Source organism: Xiphophorus maculatus, chromosome 18 (genome assembly GCF_002775205.1).
Source record: "Xiphophorus maculatus strain JP 163 A chromosome 18, X_maculatus-5.0-male, whole genome shotgun sequence".
In the NCBI taxonomy this organism is placed as follows: domain Eukaryota; kingdom Metazoa; phylum Chordata; class Actinopteri; order Cyprinodontiformes; family Poeciliidae; genus Xiphophorus; species Xiphophorus maculatus.
In genome coordinates this window covers 19,898,583-19,915,464 of record NC_036460.1, presented here as the reverse complement: position 1 = coordinate 19,915,464, position 16,882 = coordinate 19,898,583, and the positions used below count along the sequence as shown (strand labels likewise).

The 16,882-nt window shown below is 37.5% G+C and overlaps 1 protein-coding gene across 2 annotated transcripts in view; it reads left to right on the top strand.

The window, feature by feature from the left end:
- LOC102223634 (solute carrier organic anion transporter family member 1C1-like) overlaps window positions 1-16,455 on the top strand; it is a 34,534-nt gene extending 18,079 nt beyond the window's left edge. Inside the window, exons 5-15 of one of the 2 annotated variants that reach the window (XM_023351786.1) lie at window positions 632-747; window positions 818-964; window positions 1,436-1,534; window positions 5,553-5,672; window positions 5,866-6,030; window positions 8,131-8,326; window positions 9,436-9,601; window positions 9,822-9,994; window positions 13,899-13,963; window positions 14,166-14,283; window positions 14,561-16,455. In XM_023351786.1, the coding sequence (XP_023207554.1) occupies window positions 632-747; window positions 818-964; window positions 1,436-1,534; window positions 5,553-5,672; window positions 5,866-6,030; window positions 8,131-8,326; window positions 9,436-9,601; window positions 9,822-9,994; window positions 13,899-13,963; window positions 14,166-14,283; window positions 14,561-14,801 (1,606 nt within the window). In that variant the 3' untranslated portion in view covers window positions 14,802-16,455. Of the gene's footprint in view, window positions 1-631; window positions 748-817; window positions 965-1,435; window positions 1,535-5,423; window positions 5,673-5,865; window positions 6,031-8,130; window positions 8,327-9,435; window positions 9,602-9,821; window positions 9,995-13,898; window positions 13,964-14,165; window positions 14,284-14,560 lie in introns of both variants that reach the window. The other variant, XM_005801036.2, reaches the window with a different exon arrangement.
- Window positions 16,456-16,882: the final 427 nt, after the last annotated feature.

Sequence of the window (16,882 nt, the reverse complement as noted above, 5' to 3'; positions counted from 1 at the left end):
ATGTGTGTGAAGTTCATAATGTGGGAGACATGATGATTGCACAGTTATTCTGTTCTATTTATTTTTATTTTTATTTAACCACTGGATATAGTCCCCCCAGGGACTTGGCTAGAATAAACAAGCTTTGACAAAAATTGGTGAATTAATTCCATTCAACCAAGGAGTTGGTTTCTGAGACGTAAAATAAAACAATATAAAACAGAAAATTATTCCCAAAAAAGTAATTTATCCGTTTTAATTTATATCATGTTAAAAAACAGGGCATTAAAATTTATTAGTGGCCTTCTCAATAATTATTGAACACATATCTATTGACATTACAGCAATCAAACCCTTAACATAAATGCTTGTTTCTCTGGTATGTTGACAAATTATCTTTGAAGATGAACTCCAGGTTTTTGATGTTAGGAGGTTTTACCATCAGCCTACTCTTTAGTTCCCTCCACAGATTCTCTGTTGGATTAAAAGCTGGAATCCGGCTGGATCTCTCAAAAAAAACTGTTAATGTTATTTTCAATGATAAGAAACATGCTGATAAAATAAATAAAAAAATATTTTAAATCTTAATCAGTCTATTAATCATTGCCCTTGACCTGCCTATATCTTGTTATCTTGATATATTTGTGCCCAGCTATGAGTTTGAAACGTCAGTGAGATGGATGATGAACTCGACGCACAACTCGTCTCCCTGTCAGGGAGATTCAGCGGGAGACCAACCTGGTATTTCACCTCAAGTGCCATCCACAGGTGGGTTTACAAAAAAACACAAGCAAAGCACACAAAGGCTATATTATAATTTAGATATATCTCACTCCAGGCTGCGAAGGCGAGTCCAACTTATCAATGTGGATATACGTGCTCCTGGGGAATGTCTTGCGGGGGATTGGGGAGACACCCGTTCAGCCCTTGGGGATCTCTTACATAGATGATTTTGCTACAGAAGAGAATGCCGCACTTTACGTTGGTAAGAAAAGCTTCATTATATACTTATTGGGACAAACATTTTTTTCAGTGCTTTAAATACATCTATATTTATTCTGTGGTAAGCAACAACAACAAAACAAATCCTTAAAGTGTGGCAGCTTTAACAGTGAACAATGTTCACTTTGAAGCGCAGCAACTTTTTCTCCAAAAAAACACCATGTTTGCAGAAAGCTTTGCCACGTGCAACAGTGTTGTTTTTGTTGTATTTCCAAGAAAATGAGCAAAGCGATAAATCTCTCATTTGTTCTACGGCAGGAGATTATGCGTATTACTGAAAAAGAACATCCTGAGTCAGCAGATGTTTTCCACTCAAATTAGGAGTGGACAAAAGGGTTTAACCTTATTGTACATATGCAGTAAGCTTATATGTGTAAAAACAACATTTCCGTTCAAACATTTTTCTCTGTTCAGTGCAGTTATGAGGAGTTGTTCTATTTTTTTAATGACCTAGGCTGTGTCCAGACCATCTCAGTTGTCGGGCCCGTGTTTGGATACCTGCTAGGCTCCCTGTGTGCCAAGATTTACGTGGACATTGGGTTTGTGAAGATGGGTGAGTATAAGCACTTTTTCAGATCATCCAGAGTGTAGTAATCTTTACCAGGTGATACAGTACCATTCAAAAGTATTTAGATGCCTTGCCTTTTTTCACTTTTCAGCCACAAATAGGACTTTATTTTAGGTAGGCATTATGTGATAGACCAACACAAAGTACATCCTTGTTGAGTGGGAGAAGGGAAGAAACATGATTTTATCTTTCTTCATTATTTTTCAAAAGAATATAAAAAGTGTTGTCTTTGTTTGTATTCAGCCCCTTTGCTCAATACAGATTCTACCTCTGTATAGTTTATTGAGTATAAACAGAGCTGTTCTTTGAAGGTCTCAGAGGTTTTTTTAGAAAACATTTGGTAACAATCAGACATGTCAGGGTTAAAGTTTAAATCAGAGTTAGGTTATAACAAACAACTCTCAGAGCAACATTCCATCTCAACATGAAAATAGGGACAGGCATTTATTGTATAATTTATTATTATGAAAATTGTCTTATAATGTTCCCAATATTGATTTACTAGACTAAAAGAACAACAGTATTGTTAACATTGTTTTTACAGTTTTCTTCAATGAGGGTTTCATGAAAGCATCAATAAATTTAATAATATGGCTTAATGCAGTAGGGGTGGACAGTTTGATGATAAGAATCACACTTCTTAATTGTTCTTAGTTGTAAGCCATTTTAAATAGACTGTTTGCCCATTTGACGTTAAGCCATCTCACACTTATTGGGAACAAGTTTGTCATGTTGCTATTGTAGCAGCCTGCTAAAGGCTAGGCCTTTTTCTGAAGATATTCTTTGACATGTCTTTTTTAGGAGAGGCAGAAATGTATTTTTTCTTACTAAAAGGTCTGTAGAAGACCTTGCCAAAGGTAGAACTTGTATTGAAAAACACTTTGTAGAATGGAATAGGAAGTCAGAAATGCACATTTACATGTTTACATGGAGCCATGAATGCTGAGAAATTATTCCCCGATGTAGTTAGAATGGGTTGCATGCTAGCACTGTTGCTTTGTAGCAACAAGGTCCTGGATTCGAATCCCAGCCTGGTGTCTTTTGCAACATGGAGTTTGCATGTTCTCCATGTATGATTTTTTCTGGCTTACTTCCACAATCTAAAAGCACAACTGTTAAAGAAATGTATCTGCCAGGGGGTGTGCCGTGGTGGCGTAGTGGTTAGTGCGACCCATATTTGGAGGCCTTGAGTCCTCGACGCCGCCGTCGCGGGTTCGACTCCCGGACCCAACGACATTTGCCGCATGTCTTCCCCCCTCTCCTTCCCCGTTTCCTGTCAGCCTACTGTCATATAAGGGACACTAGAGCCCACAAAAAGACCCCCTGGAGGGGTAAAAAAAAGAAATGTATCTGCCTAAATTGAGTAAAAAGGCGTGGACATTTGTGTGTGTGCGCGCAGGCGTGGGCGGGGGCGCGTGTGTGTGTATTATCATATGATATACTGGTGTGCCTTGCCACTTGCTGGAGATAGGGACTGGTACTCCTGTAGCTCTGTAAGGCTTAGAGGGTTTAGGTCAGTGGTTCTCAAACGGGGTACGTGTACCCCTGGGGGTACGTGGAGGTACTGCAGGGGGTACGTGAAGCTTTTCAAAATATCTTTAAAAAATCAGTAGGCTCCTCATAATAAGTCTTGGGAAAAATTATTTTGTAAAAAGTTCGATAAAATATAAATGTGTGTTCATGCACTGAATTTTATATTCAGTATTTAGTTTCAATATCCTTTAAAATAAAACGGTTTGACTGGTTTTATACCTTCCTGGTGGTCACCGTCTTCTGTTTTTCTTTTTTGTTTAACCATGCAATGTTTGCAATATGGATGTATTTGTCAGGTTCACTGATATAAGTTATTTGGCTTTAATAAATCAGACAGTGATTTTACAGCACTGTACCCCTTTTTAATTCCAAAAATGTTTTGCCCGTGTCAGGGGGTACTTGACTAAAAATATATTTTTAAGGGGGTACATCACTGAAAAAAGTTTGAGAACCACTGGTCTAGGCAATGGAGGGCTGGACGGCTGTTAGCATATCTGACCTTGTTGCATCATTATGGTTGGCCATCACTGGTGAGGTGAAAAAGACCTTATCATCCATCAAACCAATGCATATAGATAACAAATCCAGCAGTAAGTGGAGTATGCACAATTCAGAACTGTGAACAGGTGTACAGAATCAATGCCAGTCAGCTGATAAAGGAGGCTACCTGGAGGACAAAGCTCTCTGACAGGCAACAATCAAATAGAGTGCAGTGGGAGGGGCAGATTGAAGAGGGTAGAAAGACAGGTGCAACAGAGGTAAGAAGAAAACCCAGCATTTTCTGATTCCTCCTAATCCTGTAAAGGTTCTTGAATGGAGTGCGGTCAGCAACAAAGACAACCTGGTCAAGTCAGTGTCAGCACTTCAAACTGTAATAAAATGTTTACAATGTGACCAAAAGACTAAAGCTCTATGTTTATGAAACTGTTCTGAAAATCAAAGCATAATTTGTTTACTGAGATGTGAGGAAGTCTATTGAATGAAGAAAAGTTTTGCTAAATAAAAAATACAGGGATTTGAATTGAGAAAAACAACCCTTACTGAAAACTGAAAATGACATGAAGTTAAGTTTTCAGGGTCAATATGCACTCACGTAACGCTTAGATGAAAAGATGAGTATTAAGTGCAAAGGCTTTGAAAAGCTTTTCTGACGACCAGTATCATTTAATTTAATATAACATCCAGAATTATGAGACGAGTTTTGTGCTTACAAAGCATTCATTGCAAAGAGTTTAAGCTCTTTAAGTAATTTTTTGGTTACTTAAGCATTGGAGACAGAAATCTAACATAATTACTACGATACATAATGACTCCAAAGATCTTTACTTTTTCCGTATTAAAATTAAGATATTTTTCAAAACATGTTTCTGTTGCCAGTGTCGATATGTAATGATATGCTGTAGTAATGCAGTGGTATGAAAAAGTGTTTGCCCCTTTCCTGATTTTCTTTTTTTTTTTGCATGTTTGTTTAGTATAGCTGTTCATTGTTAGGGGGGAAAAAAACAACATGACTCTGTGAAATGATGATTTCCTCCTAAACCTAGTAACTGGTTGGGCCATCTTTTGCAGCAACAACTGCAATCAAGCATTTATGAAAACTGACACTAAGTCTTTTCCTGCCCAGTGGAGGAATTTTGGAACTCTCATCTTTGCAGAATTGTTGTAATTCAGCCACACTGGAAAGTTTTCCACATGTGATTCAAGTGATTCATTTTGTTTTTCTTCAGCCATTCAGTGGTGAGCTTTTTGTTATGTTTTGGATCATTGTCCTGCTACAAAACCCATGTTAATTTCAGCTTCAAGTCACCAACAGATGGTCTGGCATTCTCCTACGAAAAAGAACTTATGAAAAAACATCAAAAGTGACTTTAGATAAGCAACTATTGCTGTCCGTCAATCTGGGAAAGGGTGATCGGTAATTTTCAAAGAATTTCAAATGGATCATTCTGCACTGAGAGAGAATCATTCAAAGAGATTAATCTTGGAATCTTTACTGCAAACCCAAATGAATATTGTAAATAAGACTGGGCAAATGAAAAAAACTATCAAAAACTGATAGTCATATAGAAAAGGAAAACTTCCACTAGTCTTTGCTGAAAGTTTTTTTATACAAGTTGTTGGATTATGTTTTTGATTTAAAACTGTTTTGATTTTGTGTGTGTGAAGATGTGCAAAGGGGTTCAGAGTTAAACAGGTTTCAGAAAGTTGTTTAAACCTTTAAACACAGGACACCCTATTGTTTAATATTCATAATCCTGCGCAGTGAGGTTCTTAAAATGTGTTAAGCTAAAATCATTTAATATCTTTGTATGCCTTTTTACGCTGTGTTTCTCCAACATAGACACCATCACCATTACACCAGCAGATGCCCGATGGGTGGGTGCCTGGTGGCTGGGCTACCTCATAGCTGGGGTCATAACTTTGCTCTCTGCCATCCCGTTCTGGTTTCTGCCCCGATCTCTGCCCACAGCTGGTTCTAGGGTCCAAAAGATGGGCACTCAGGAGGAAGCAAGTTTCATCAAGGACACTCCCCATCCTAAGTACAAGTATCAAGCAGAGGAACACAGCAGTTTTGTAGAAATGGCTAAAGGTGATGATGGGTAGATTGTTTTGCTATTATTACCAACATCTGAAAATGTTAAACTTTTCCAATCAGCTGTTTTTCCCATGTTGTTGTTTATCTATCTATTATATACTTTTGTCAATAATTAGGCCCGAGCAGCAAAGCGCTGCGAAGGCCTATTGTATCTGTACTGTTTATTATTAGATCTGCTTCTTCACAGACTTTCTTCCAACCCTGCGAACTCTTCTTGGACACCCCGTGTATGTGATCTACTTGTGTGTGGTCGTCATCCAGCTGAACTCCCTCATTGGCATGGTCACGTACAAGCCCAAGTACATCGAGCAGCATTTCAGGCAGTCTGCCTCCAAGGCTAATTTTCTCATGGGTATGGTGTATGTACTAAAACATTGTTAGTTGATTATAATTGGGTAAACATAACTGAGAAGGAAAGATCAAGTTGTGCTTAAAAGCTTCACCCACTCGATGCATTCTGGTTCCTGCTTGTTCCTGCTCTCCCTCCCTGTGTTCTCCTGCAAGTCTTCGTTTTGTCATTACATTCTCGCTATCAACTCACCGCCTCTGTTGTCTACATTTGAGTCCCATCAACAACCAAACATCTTCACAGAAGAAACCAGCTAACAAGAACCAGCAGATTTAATTTTTGCAGGAATGGATTATTTAGGAACAACTGATAGGCTTTACACTGACACTGTGGCCAAGCACTGTTCAGCTGACAGGCGCTTAAACGTGGCGGTTGATTGCCTTTAAGCCCTTAATGACTGGACTCCTCACTAATCCTCCTTGGGCTTTGTGGAGCTGTTGGGGATGAGAGGTGCAACCTGGTCCGTCAGATAGACTTGGCTGAAATATACTTCAATCCACTTCGGTTACATCACCTGCCAATCTGCCTCGCATCTGTGTCAGCACCAGTTTCTATTCCTGCTGCAGCAAAACCAGCAGTCCCTGCAGAACCCTCCTCTTGGGTACCACACTGCAGAGTTCCATCATGGGTCATTTTCATCTCCAAAACTTCTCCATGGATGCCCGGAGCTTCTGCATAGGTCATCTTCTCCAGAACCAGAGCTACTTTGTGGGTCGTCTTGCCCAGCTCCTGAGCCTTGGCTTGGGTCCCAGTAAGCTGTCATCTCCAGGAATCCTCATGGGGACTTTGCTGTCATCTGGTTTACCTCAAAGGTCTTTCAGCTGTTAGTCTCCAGAGATTCAGCTGATCTGTGGGCTCCAAGGTTTTCTGTTGTCTCAAGACTCCTGACTATTGTTGCTGCCGGCCATCGAATTTCCTATTCCTGTAGACCCTCTGCAATACCAGCCACCAGGCTCCAAGTTCCTGTACCGCTGGCCTCCAGAACCTCTACATCATTGATGCTGGCATCCTCAATGACCTCCGGGTTCCTGCACCTTCATAGAAATCCTCCAGACTCCAGGCTTCTTTGTAGCCTATCCACCTACTTTGTTGGGTTCCTCAGAACCACTTCCTTTATGTAATCATAACCTGTCTCTATCAGAACTCTCGGTTTTGCTTATTTTTTACTTTCCCATTCTTCCAAGGCAACGCCCCCTCCACACCAGGATCTTGCATTTTTGGGGTTTTTTTTTTTTCCGGATTTTCTAGTGTTGTTCCTTAGTTTTCTGTTGCCATAGTTACTCTACTAGAATTGTACTAGCTGTGTTTCCTCCATGCTCCTTTATGCCATTTCTCTCTCTCCCTTCCTCAGCCTTCTTGTCTGATCTCTTCTCTCACTTGCACCTGGTTGTCAGTCTGCCACCTCTTGCTTATCAATAATCAAATTCCTCTGTTTAAAAGCGCCACTCAATTACTGTTGGATTCTTTTGGTACCTTCTCCCCATCAACCATCAACACCATCAACAACATGTTAAAAGCTGGTCACTAATTATAAGTGTTTTATTGCTGTAATTTCAATATGAACAAAGAACAAAGAAGGATATGAACGAAGTTTTTGGTTGACTGAAACTGATTTCAAGCCTAAATTTGTCAGAGGAATTCATTATTTTGACCTTAGCTGTGTATTATAATTCATCCTACCAGCGGCCCTGACAACTACAGTTCCAGCTTTGTGAATATGAGAACTGCTCTGCACATGAAATGAAATACTTAATGAAGTTCAGAGAATAAAATGAAAATATCTGGGCTCATCTAGTCTCATCAAGGGAGATGACTGCACTGCCCGAACTGGATGCATATGAAAGAGAATCAAAAATCAGTAACCATAGTTAATGACGTGAGCAGATCAAAGACAGTCTCTTTGCTCTCATGTTAAACGGAGGTATCAGAGCATAAAATAAAAAGCAGTTCAAGTTATTTTTCATGGCTGCTTGGGTAGTCATAGTTTTCTACTAAAAGTGCCTCAAAAATAAATTGTGTTCTTGTGCTTACTTCTGTCAAAAATCACGATTTAATCTTATTTTGAAATTTCACATTGAAATAATAATTTATCATTATTTTCAGGTGTGATCAATATCCCTGCTGTGGCACTGGGGATGTTTTCTGGTGGTCTGCTGATGAAGAGGCTGAAACTGAACATCATGGGAGCAGCAAAGTTTGCTTTTTGCACCTCCTTGATTGGATATGTCCTGTCAATGTTCTTTTTCACAATGAGCTGTGAGAACGCCAAAGTAGCCGGAGTGACAGTATCATACAGCAAGTAAGTCTCAATTGTGGCAGCACATACTCTACATCCCAAGAGGAGTAACTAATGGTCAGAATTATTAGTAAACCCCCCAGCCCCCAAACTTTCCCCTGATGAACTCACACAAAACACTATATTTCCATGGAAATTACCATTATAAAAATAATAAAAATATTCATAAAGCACTTACAAGGAGTACAGATACTCCAAAAGGAAGAGAAAATCTCCACAAAGTTTGGTCGGTGGATATTATTAATGTATGGAATTGTAAAAAAATTAAAAATATATATTTTAATGATATGGCCAAAATTAAAAGCCCTCCTCTGCTTTCTTTACTTCCAAGGTAAATCTGACAATTAATTTGTCTTTAAAAACACACCTAAGCATGAAATGAACTTTCACACCAGCCTTAAATAATCAATCAGTGTTGGACTTTATATCAAAACAACAAAAATATACAGAGGTGTCATTACAGAGGCTAATAATTCTAGCCCTAGTTGTAGGTAAAGCATTCAAGTGAAATATGAATCTGTGGTTTTACCAAAATCTAGTTTGTGTGGCTTGGATTTATTTAGGCAAAACAACTATGTGCAATCACATTGATTATTAAACTTCTGTTAAATGGTTCCATTAACACCTACATTTAAAATACAATGGGTCATACTTTATAGAGTTAATTCATCAATTAATAGGAACAACAATTGCAATAACTTTATCTAACCATTGGCTCAGCAGTGGCCACTGGGTGTGGTCTCTTGAGCTGCTCATCATGCAATGTGTTTGTGCTATAACACAAAATGAAAAGCTAAAAAAAATGGTCAAAAATGTCACAATACTTTGGCCTTTGAAAGCTTTTGTAAACTGGGTCTTCTGACAGTGAAACTGATGCTTTATCTGCAGAGTGTGCTTTGAAAGTTTAGCTCAAACAAAAGCAGCTGGAGCTAAGCCCAACTGATGTATGCAAGATGCACAGAGAAACACACACAATTCTGAAAAACTCTGACATTGATGGATTAGTACCATCGGTGTCATTGATTTGGCAAGTATTAAATCTGTGTTAAATTCTTGTTTAATAATTTTTCTGTTTAGTTTGTAACATTGTCTTTCTGTTCTCTGTCTTCCAGTGTGGATAGTGTATCCTATGACAAACACTCACTTTTCATGCCCTGCAACTCGGATTGCTTTTGTTCATCGAGTGAGTGGGACCCAGTCTGTGGACAAAATGGCATCACATATGTCTCTCCTTGTCTGGCTGGCTGCAATACATCTACAGGCTCGGGGAAAAACACAGTACGTTTGCCCACTACTTACGTGGTATTGTACGTAAAGCACCTTTAGGTGCATTTTACTTATCTCTATCTGCAAGTATAGGTTCTCAAAGGAACATAACAGAAAGCTGTGCTTTGTACTCTATGTTCTTATTTAGCCTGTATTGTTGAGAGTATGTACATACAGTATATACATATGTGTTTGTCCTGCTTTATGTGCGACTGTGTGTGTGTCTCTTCAGGTCTTCTCTAACTGTAGCTGTGTCGGTGTGACTGGTAACTTTACGGCTGGAACAGGTCAGTGCCTCAACAAGGAGGACTGCGACAGGATGTTTCCGTACTTCCTAGCTCTCTCTGTCATAACTTCCTTCATCATCTCGCTTGGTGGGACTCCAGGATACATGTTTCTCATCAGGTCAGCTTTAAATTTATAGTCCAATGGCAAAAGACATACTTTTACTAATTGTGGTGGCTATAGTTGGTTGCACGGTTGACTTGCAGTAAGAATGTTCTGGGATTAAATCCGATCTGGACTCCTTTCTGCATGGGGTTTCGCATGTTCTTCCCATCCAGGTGTGGGTTCTGTCTCTGACTTCTTCCTATAGTCCAAATACGCGACTGTTAGATTTTCTGATTTTGTTAAATTGCCTTTAGGGAAGAGTATGTGTATTCTGCCTGTTGCCCAGTGTCTGCTGAAAATACAAATTATTTATTTATTATTTTTATTACTGTGCCGACACACCACACACAAGTACATGTGTGGTTGTGAGCGTAAAATGTTATTAGAAGTTATTAGAATACCCCGTATTGTGGAAAGCAAAAAGAACCACACAATGTTAGTAGATAAATATGGAATCAGAGTAATTTGTATTTTGCAGATAGATATCTGCATGTCAAATCTATTTCTTGTAAAAAGTACTGCTTGCTGTTAAAGTTGCTATTATATTGAGCTGATTGACACAAAAGATGGCCACACTAATAAGAGTGCTATTAGTGAGGAGAAGAAAAAGTTCTCCACAACGCAGCTTTTGAAGTAGGAAAGTCGGCATGGATTTTGGCAACAAATGTTGAATGTTCCCAAGCTACCATGAAAGCCAGAGGAGGTGCAAAAAAAAAGATCTGTTTGTAATTTTGCTGGGTTAATTGTTTGATTCTTTGTTGTACCTTTAAGCACTGAGTAGTTCCGTATTTTTCTCCTGTAGCCTACTTGATTTGAAAAAGAAAAACAAAAAATTACCACACAGCTTTTTATAACATCGACAGCCTATCTGTGGTTTGTTTTTTTCTATATTAATCAGAGAACTCCTAACTGAGCACCTTTGAGGAGTAGTGATCTCATATTTCTTTCCAGGAGTTATAAAACATTAATATATGATTAAAGTAAAGATAAGATAAGATAAATCTTTATTGTCATTGTCTCAAGGACAACGAAATTCAAAGGATGCCATCAGTCGGTGCACATGCCCAAAAACAAAAAATAACTGTCTCACAATTCACACACAACGCAAGAATCAACAAACAACTGGCAGAAAAAAAAAACAAAACAAAAAAAAACACCATAAAAACCATCATATACTGATAGTTCTATATTTTTAGTACAGAAAACACTGTACCGTTACATTTTCAGTTATCGTACAGAAAATGTGCCATTCTTCCACTTCAAGGCTCACTGTTTTTTTGCGGTACATGCAACAGTGATTCAGTTATTTGTGTCTTACTCCATTCTATTTATTATACACACCAAGAAACAGAGAAGATCTGGCCTTTGTCATGACGTTATGTAATAAGCAGCAAACCGCAGCCACTGAGGTACTGAGCTACTTTCTGCCTGGTGTGGCATAATCTAAATCTAATAGAATATTATTTTAATCATCCAGTCTGTACACAGTGTCCAGTAACTGCTTTATTCATTCAACCTTCATAACGGACTTTCGTAATCGTTCTTTCATTCACTTGCAAAACATCTTCATGTTGTTTGTCTCTTTGCACATTTAATCTATTTTTAAATATGAACATCACTGAAGTATCTGGACTTCAGCATAAATAAATAAAAAAATGATTCAGTCATATTTGAAGTGTTAGTAACTGGGATAGCAATATTTTTCTGTTCCGTTAGGATGAGAGTTTTGATTTAACATAAATGCACCTTATATATTTCTGTTAATTAAATATGACCAAAGCCTAGGTTGCCCTCTGCAGAGAAACAGTGATTCTGTCTAGTGTTGGGATTTCGTTGTCGGAAGAGCTAAGCCTCTACCCAACTAACTCCCTACTTTGAGAGGTTAACATCTAATCATCTCTCCAGCCAGCGGGTTCTGCGATTACTAGTACTGCTGCCAAGTTTTATCCTGATCTGAATCTGTAAAAAATCTATGTTGCTGATTTATCGAGGATGAGGAAGACTCAACTGGCTTTTGGCTGCCTACATCTGCGTGTCTCACCGCTCCACCCATGAATTAGTCAGACTGAGTGTTCCTGCAGTTTACTAGCATTCACAGATTTGACCCATTAATGTTCGTTCTCCCTCTATTTTACTGCTTGGTCTTGACTGTGAGCCAGATATAATTTAGTGATTCGTACACAGCCCCAGGGGTGTTATTTTGCACATTAGTCAACCTTTAAAAAGTCACTTTTTCTTTTACCACATACAGATGTGTTTCGATGGTTAACTCTGTTACCAGGCTCACATCTGTTTAGCTGTTCTCTGTGCTAGTTCTCTCTAACGCCACTTCCTTTAGATCTACCTCAGTACTTGTTGTCTCCAAAGTTAAACATAATCTCTATTACACCACTATTGTCTACATTTGTTGCACATCATTCAATCATACATTACATAGTAACCGTCTTCAAAGTTATTGTCAAAACTCACAAATCCTTCAACTAAAAACTCTTTTCATTTAATATGTAAACATTATTAAGTCTGATTTTCTGTAAAAGAAAACGGGAATCATTATCATCTGAATTATTTGTAATAAAAATCATAGATAATCACTTCTCTAAGAGAGAACAGACAATGTTCAAACATGCCTTTTGTCTTTGGGCTTGCATTGTTATTCAAAGTGTTGTATTTAACTATTTAATCATAAAAATAAAGGATAGTCTCACCTATTTTGATGGATGACATAAATTATTAAAATTTAATTCTTTAACTTATGAATTTATGAAGACTGGGGTGAGTTACAACCTAGACCCTATCATTAATGTGTCAGATGGTCAGCGCATATATGGATTACTTTATCAAGTTAATTTAATTAGCAATATTTTTCATTCTATTAACATCGGAGCAGTAAGATGAAGGTTGTAGGGAAATTATGCATTTTGTTTTTGAAAAATAAAATGACAGTGTTTTTTTCTTCATATGGGTTTTAAAAAGGTTTATATTTGCCGTATTTAATCACTCAGAAAAGATTCAAATAGGTTTAATGTTTTGTTTTTATACAAAACCATCAAGACCATCAACAAAAGACAAATTCTAGCTGACATGACTACCACAATGACATAAACATATCTATAGAAACATACAGTATTTTCAAGTTTAAAAGCACATTATTATTAAGAGAACTGAATTGTGAAGAACTACTATAGAGTAAATTGACAAAGACTGGGGAAGAAAAGCAGTCAGGTTTGAGATAAATTCATACAATCTGCAGATAATTCTAAAATATAAATGCCTTTTCTTTAGTGCATTGCTACTATTAGTAGCTTTTGGCAATTAAAAATATAGAAAATGGTCATAAAATGCACAAAGCATAATGGGAGAGCTGGTTCTTTTACTGTATTGAAGAAGTTGTGTTGTACCCAAACATTGTTCAGTCCTCAACTCTAAAAAAAAAAAAAGTAAATATTTTAACTGTATGATTGTCAGGACACTCTTGTTCGAGAGATTTTTGATCACAGGGAATTTTTTGTTGTTTAAATAAAGGCTGAAGAATGGAAAAGCAGTGTAACTGACTAGGATGACACTGAAACGAACATTGAGCAGGAAATTCAACAGACTTGAGCACCTCCATGTGGCCTAGAACTGGTCTTGGAATCCTTTGCAGAAACTCTCTTTAATTTCTCTACATCTATTCTTGATTTCTTTCCTGCTATGTATGTTGTTAGCACACATCAAGTAAGCACTTAAATCTTCTGCTTTTATTGCGATGCTAATGCCTGCTGGGGGCAGTCTCCACCTTGGTGGGTTGTTGGTTTGAATCAAATTTGTACAGTCAACATATTAAAGGAAATGATTGGAACTCAAGATAAAAATATTCTGTTGCTTAGAAATGTTTTTTTTTTCCCTATATCTAAAAGATACTTAATTATTCTTTACACAGGTGCATAAAACCACAATTGAAATCTCTGGCACTTGGTTTTCATGCTTTGGCAACACGTACACTTGGTAAGTTTTCTTTGAAGAAGTGGTAAAGTCACTCACTTTAAGGTGAACTTACCTTCCTAAGGAGGTTTTCATTCTTGTTTCTTACAATGCCATAAAAGGTAAATGTCTGAATTATGGAGTAACTTCAACCATTCTGAACAGTTCTGCCTCAGTTCTCTTGGGCACCATTCTAAACCCCTTTTATTGCCTTGTGGTTCCACAGCAGGGATCCCAGCACCCATCTACTTTGGAGCAATTATAGACACCACATGCCTAAAATGGGGTCAGAAAAGATGCGGAGGCATCGGAGCTTGCAGAATCTACAATACCTCCGCCTACAGGTAGTGGGTGTGCACATTCACTTTTCATACAAATTAATAATTTCAGTTCATTCAGCTTAAAATGAAATAATTTACACCCACAGTTCACGTTCCACAGTAAGATCTTGTTTTAGCCACATATTTAAAATCATTCATATTTTTTTCATCCTGAAATAGTCTTTTTGTACAACTTCTAAAATATTGCTGATGCATCATGTACATGCATGATATCATGACAATCTGGCATCTTTCTCCTTGGTCCATTTTAGTAAAACACTCATTTCTTTATTCCCCTCAGGATAGCTTACCTGGGCCTGACTCTGAGCCTACGGACTGTCTCCTTCATCATCTGCATCCCGGGCTTCATCCTGCTCAGCCGACAGCTGAAGGAGGAGGAGAGAAAAAGCGTCCTACACGGGGCCCTAACGAACGGCGGGACCGAACTGGAGGTGCTCAGAAAAGAGGAGTTTGTGGTTTTGAATTCTGATCAAGCCATGCACACGACGGACAACAGCACAGACAGGCACACCCAGCTGTGACTGCTGAGAAACAGAAAAGACTCCAAGTGTCTGTCTTATAAGAAAGTACATCCAAAGTATGTACCCAGTGATGCACACACACGTGAATACCCACAACCACATATACCTATACATATAAATACATACATGCGTACAAGATTTGCAGGGAATCACAATTTCTGTTATCTCATGTCGACCATAAAATCTATAATTGTACCGTTGAATGTGTGGTGTTGAGACTCTGGCAGAAATTTAACCCGCCTGACAAATTCATGGAATGTACATTCTGCTGTTCTTCTCAAACAATCCGGATATAAGGCTCAGATTGGAAACGTGACTAGGAAGCGATGGCCACTGCTAGCTACAACACTCCAGTTTGTTTTATACACCAGCATCTATTAAGCTGCCTCTGTAGATAGTTATTTTAAATGAAAGAGTTCTCCAAGGAGGTAAAGTGGCCTTAGAAATGAGAGGCACGGCAGGCTTTCAAAGAAAGAAGTGTTCTTTTTCTTATTTATAGGTTTTGACGGGTTCTTGGGAGGCGTTTTGAGGGTTTGCGGCTGTTGATGTCATGTTAAGTACACAATATGTGCCTCATTCACTCAACAGTTACCTCTGTGTGCCATCTGTCCTCTTGACTCGCATGTGAACAGTTATCCATTGAAATTTTTAAGCTGCTGGTCTTTAAAATTGCATAGAAAAGTGTTTACATTTTTAAATGTAGTTTAAAATAGACTTTGCCTTTAATGCCCCCCTCCTGCAAAGTTTGATTTGATTGTATTTCTGTGTTGTGTCCTTATGGAGTTTAAAAAAAAAAAAAACTTTGAAATTCACAACCTCTACAAATTAAAATGTATGTTTCAACATGATCTGCTCAAAAAAGTTTAAGCGATTATGATTTGAATGTGCACAATCCCCTCAGTGTGCTCTACTATCTAATTCTGCAAAACATTTTTTTTAAGAAAACACACCACACTCAAACTCTTTCTAGTTTTCAGGAAAAAAATGTGTTAATTATTGTGTTTTAATGATTAGTGTTGCACCAGTTGGTTATTGCTATTCTCTGTGTTGAGTGTTTTTGAGGCACGTGGATAAGTAAAAGTATGTGAAGTGGAACTACAGGGAGTATTTCTGTATGATTTATATCTATAGTGATTGTTGAATATGCTCTGTTGGTTAGTAGTTTTTTTGTACTTTTCTGTGAGATTGAGGTAATTTGTGCCAAAACACTGAATCATTCTGATCTCTCAGGTTTCATTCCCAGATTAAGCTTGTTCTCAATAGCCAGAAGCCATTTTTGCGAATTAGAGAGTCTCTCAAAGTAATATTAGAAACTGTATTTTAAATGTTTTAATGATACTCAAAAATGCACCTAACATTTTATATTAGAAATAATAATAATAGAAAAACGCCTAAATTTCATGCCTTAAGTTTGTAAATTCAAAGTATGAAACCTATAATACCAGTACAATGGAAAGGTCTGGTTTATTTTTTAGTCCTAAATCTGAGAAATACAAACTTTATGATTGTAACCTTCTATAAGACATGTCAGAAACTAAAAATCAGGGATTAAAGTGTAACAGTAACCTAAACTTATTTTATATATGTCTATATACAGTATATACGTATATAGTTCTGGAAAAAATTAAGAGACCACTTAAAATGATCAATTTCTCTGATTTTACTTTTTATAGGTATATATTTGAGTAAAATGAACATTGTTTTTTTTATTCTATGAACTTCTGACAACATGTCTCTGAAATTCCAAGCAAAGATTTTGCATTTATTTGCAGAAAATGAGAAATGATCAAAATCAGTGCTTTCAAAGCTCAAATAATGCAAAGAAAACAAGTTCATATTCATTTAGAAACAACAATACTCATGTTTTAACTCAGGAAGAGTTCAGAAGTCCATATTTGGTGGAACAACCATGAAGTTTCCAATGGGGTTCAATACAGTGGTCTCTTAATTTTGTTGCATATATATACACTTTGTGGGCACCCATGAATCACAACGTAAATGTCAAATGCAGTCCAGATATGTTTACAAAGGATGGAAACAAATTTGAAGCTCTTTCTTCTACATAATGATTTATTTCTTTT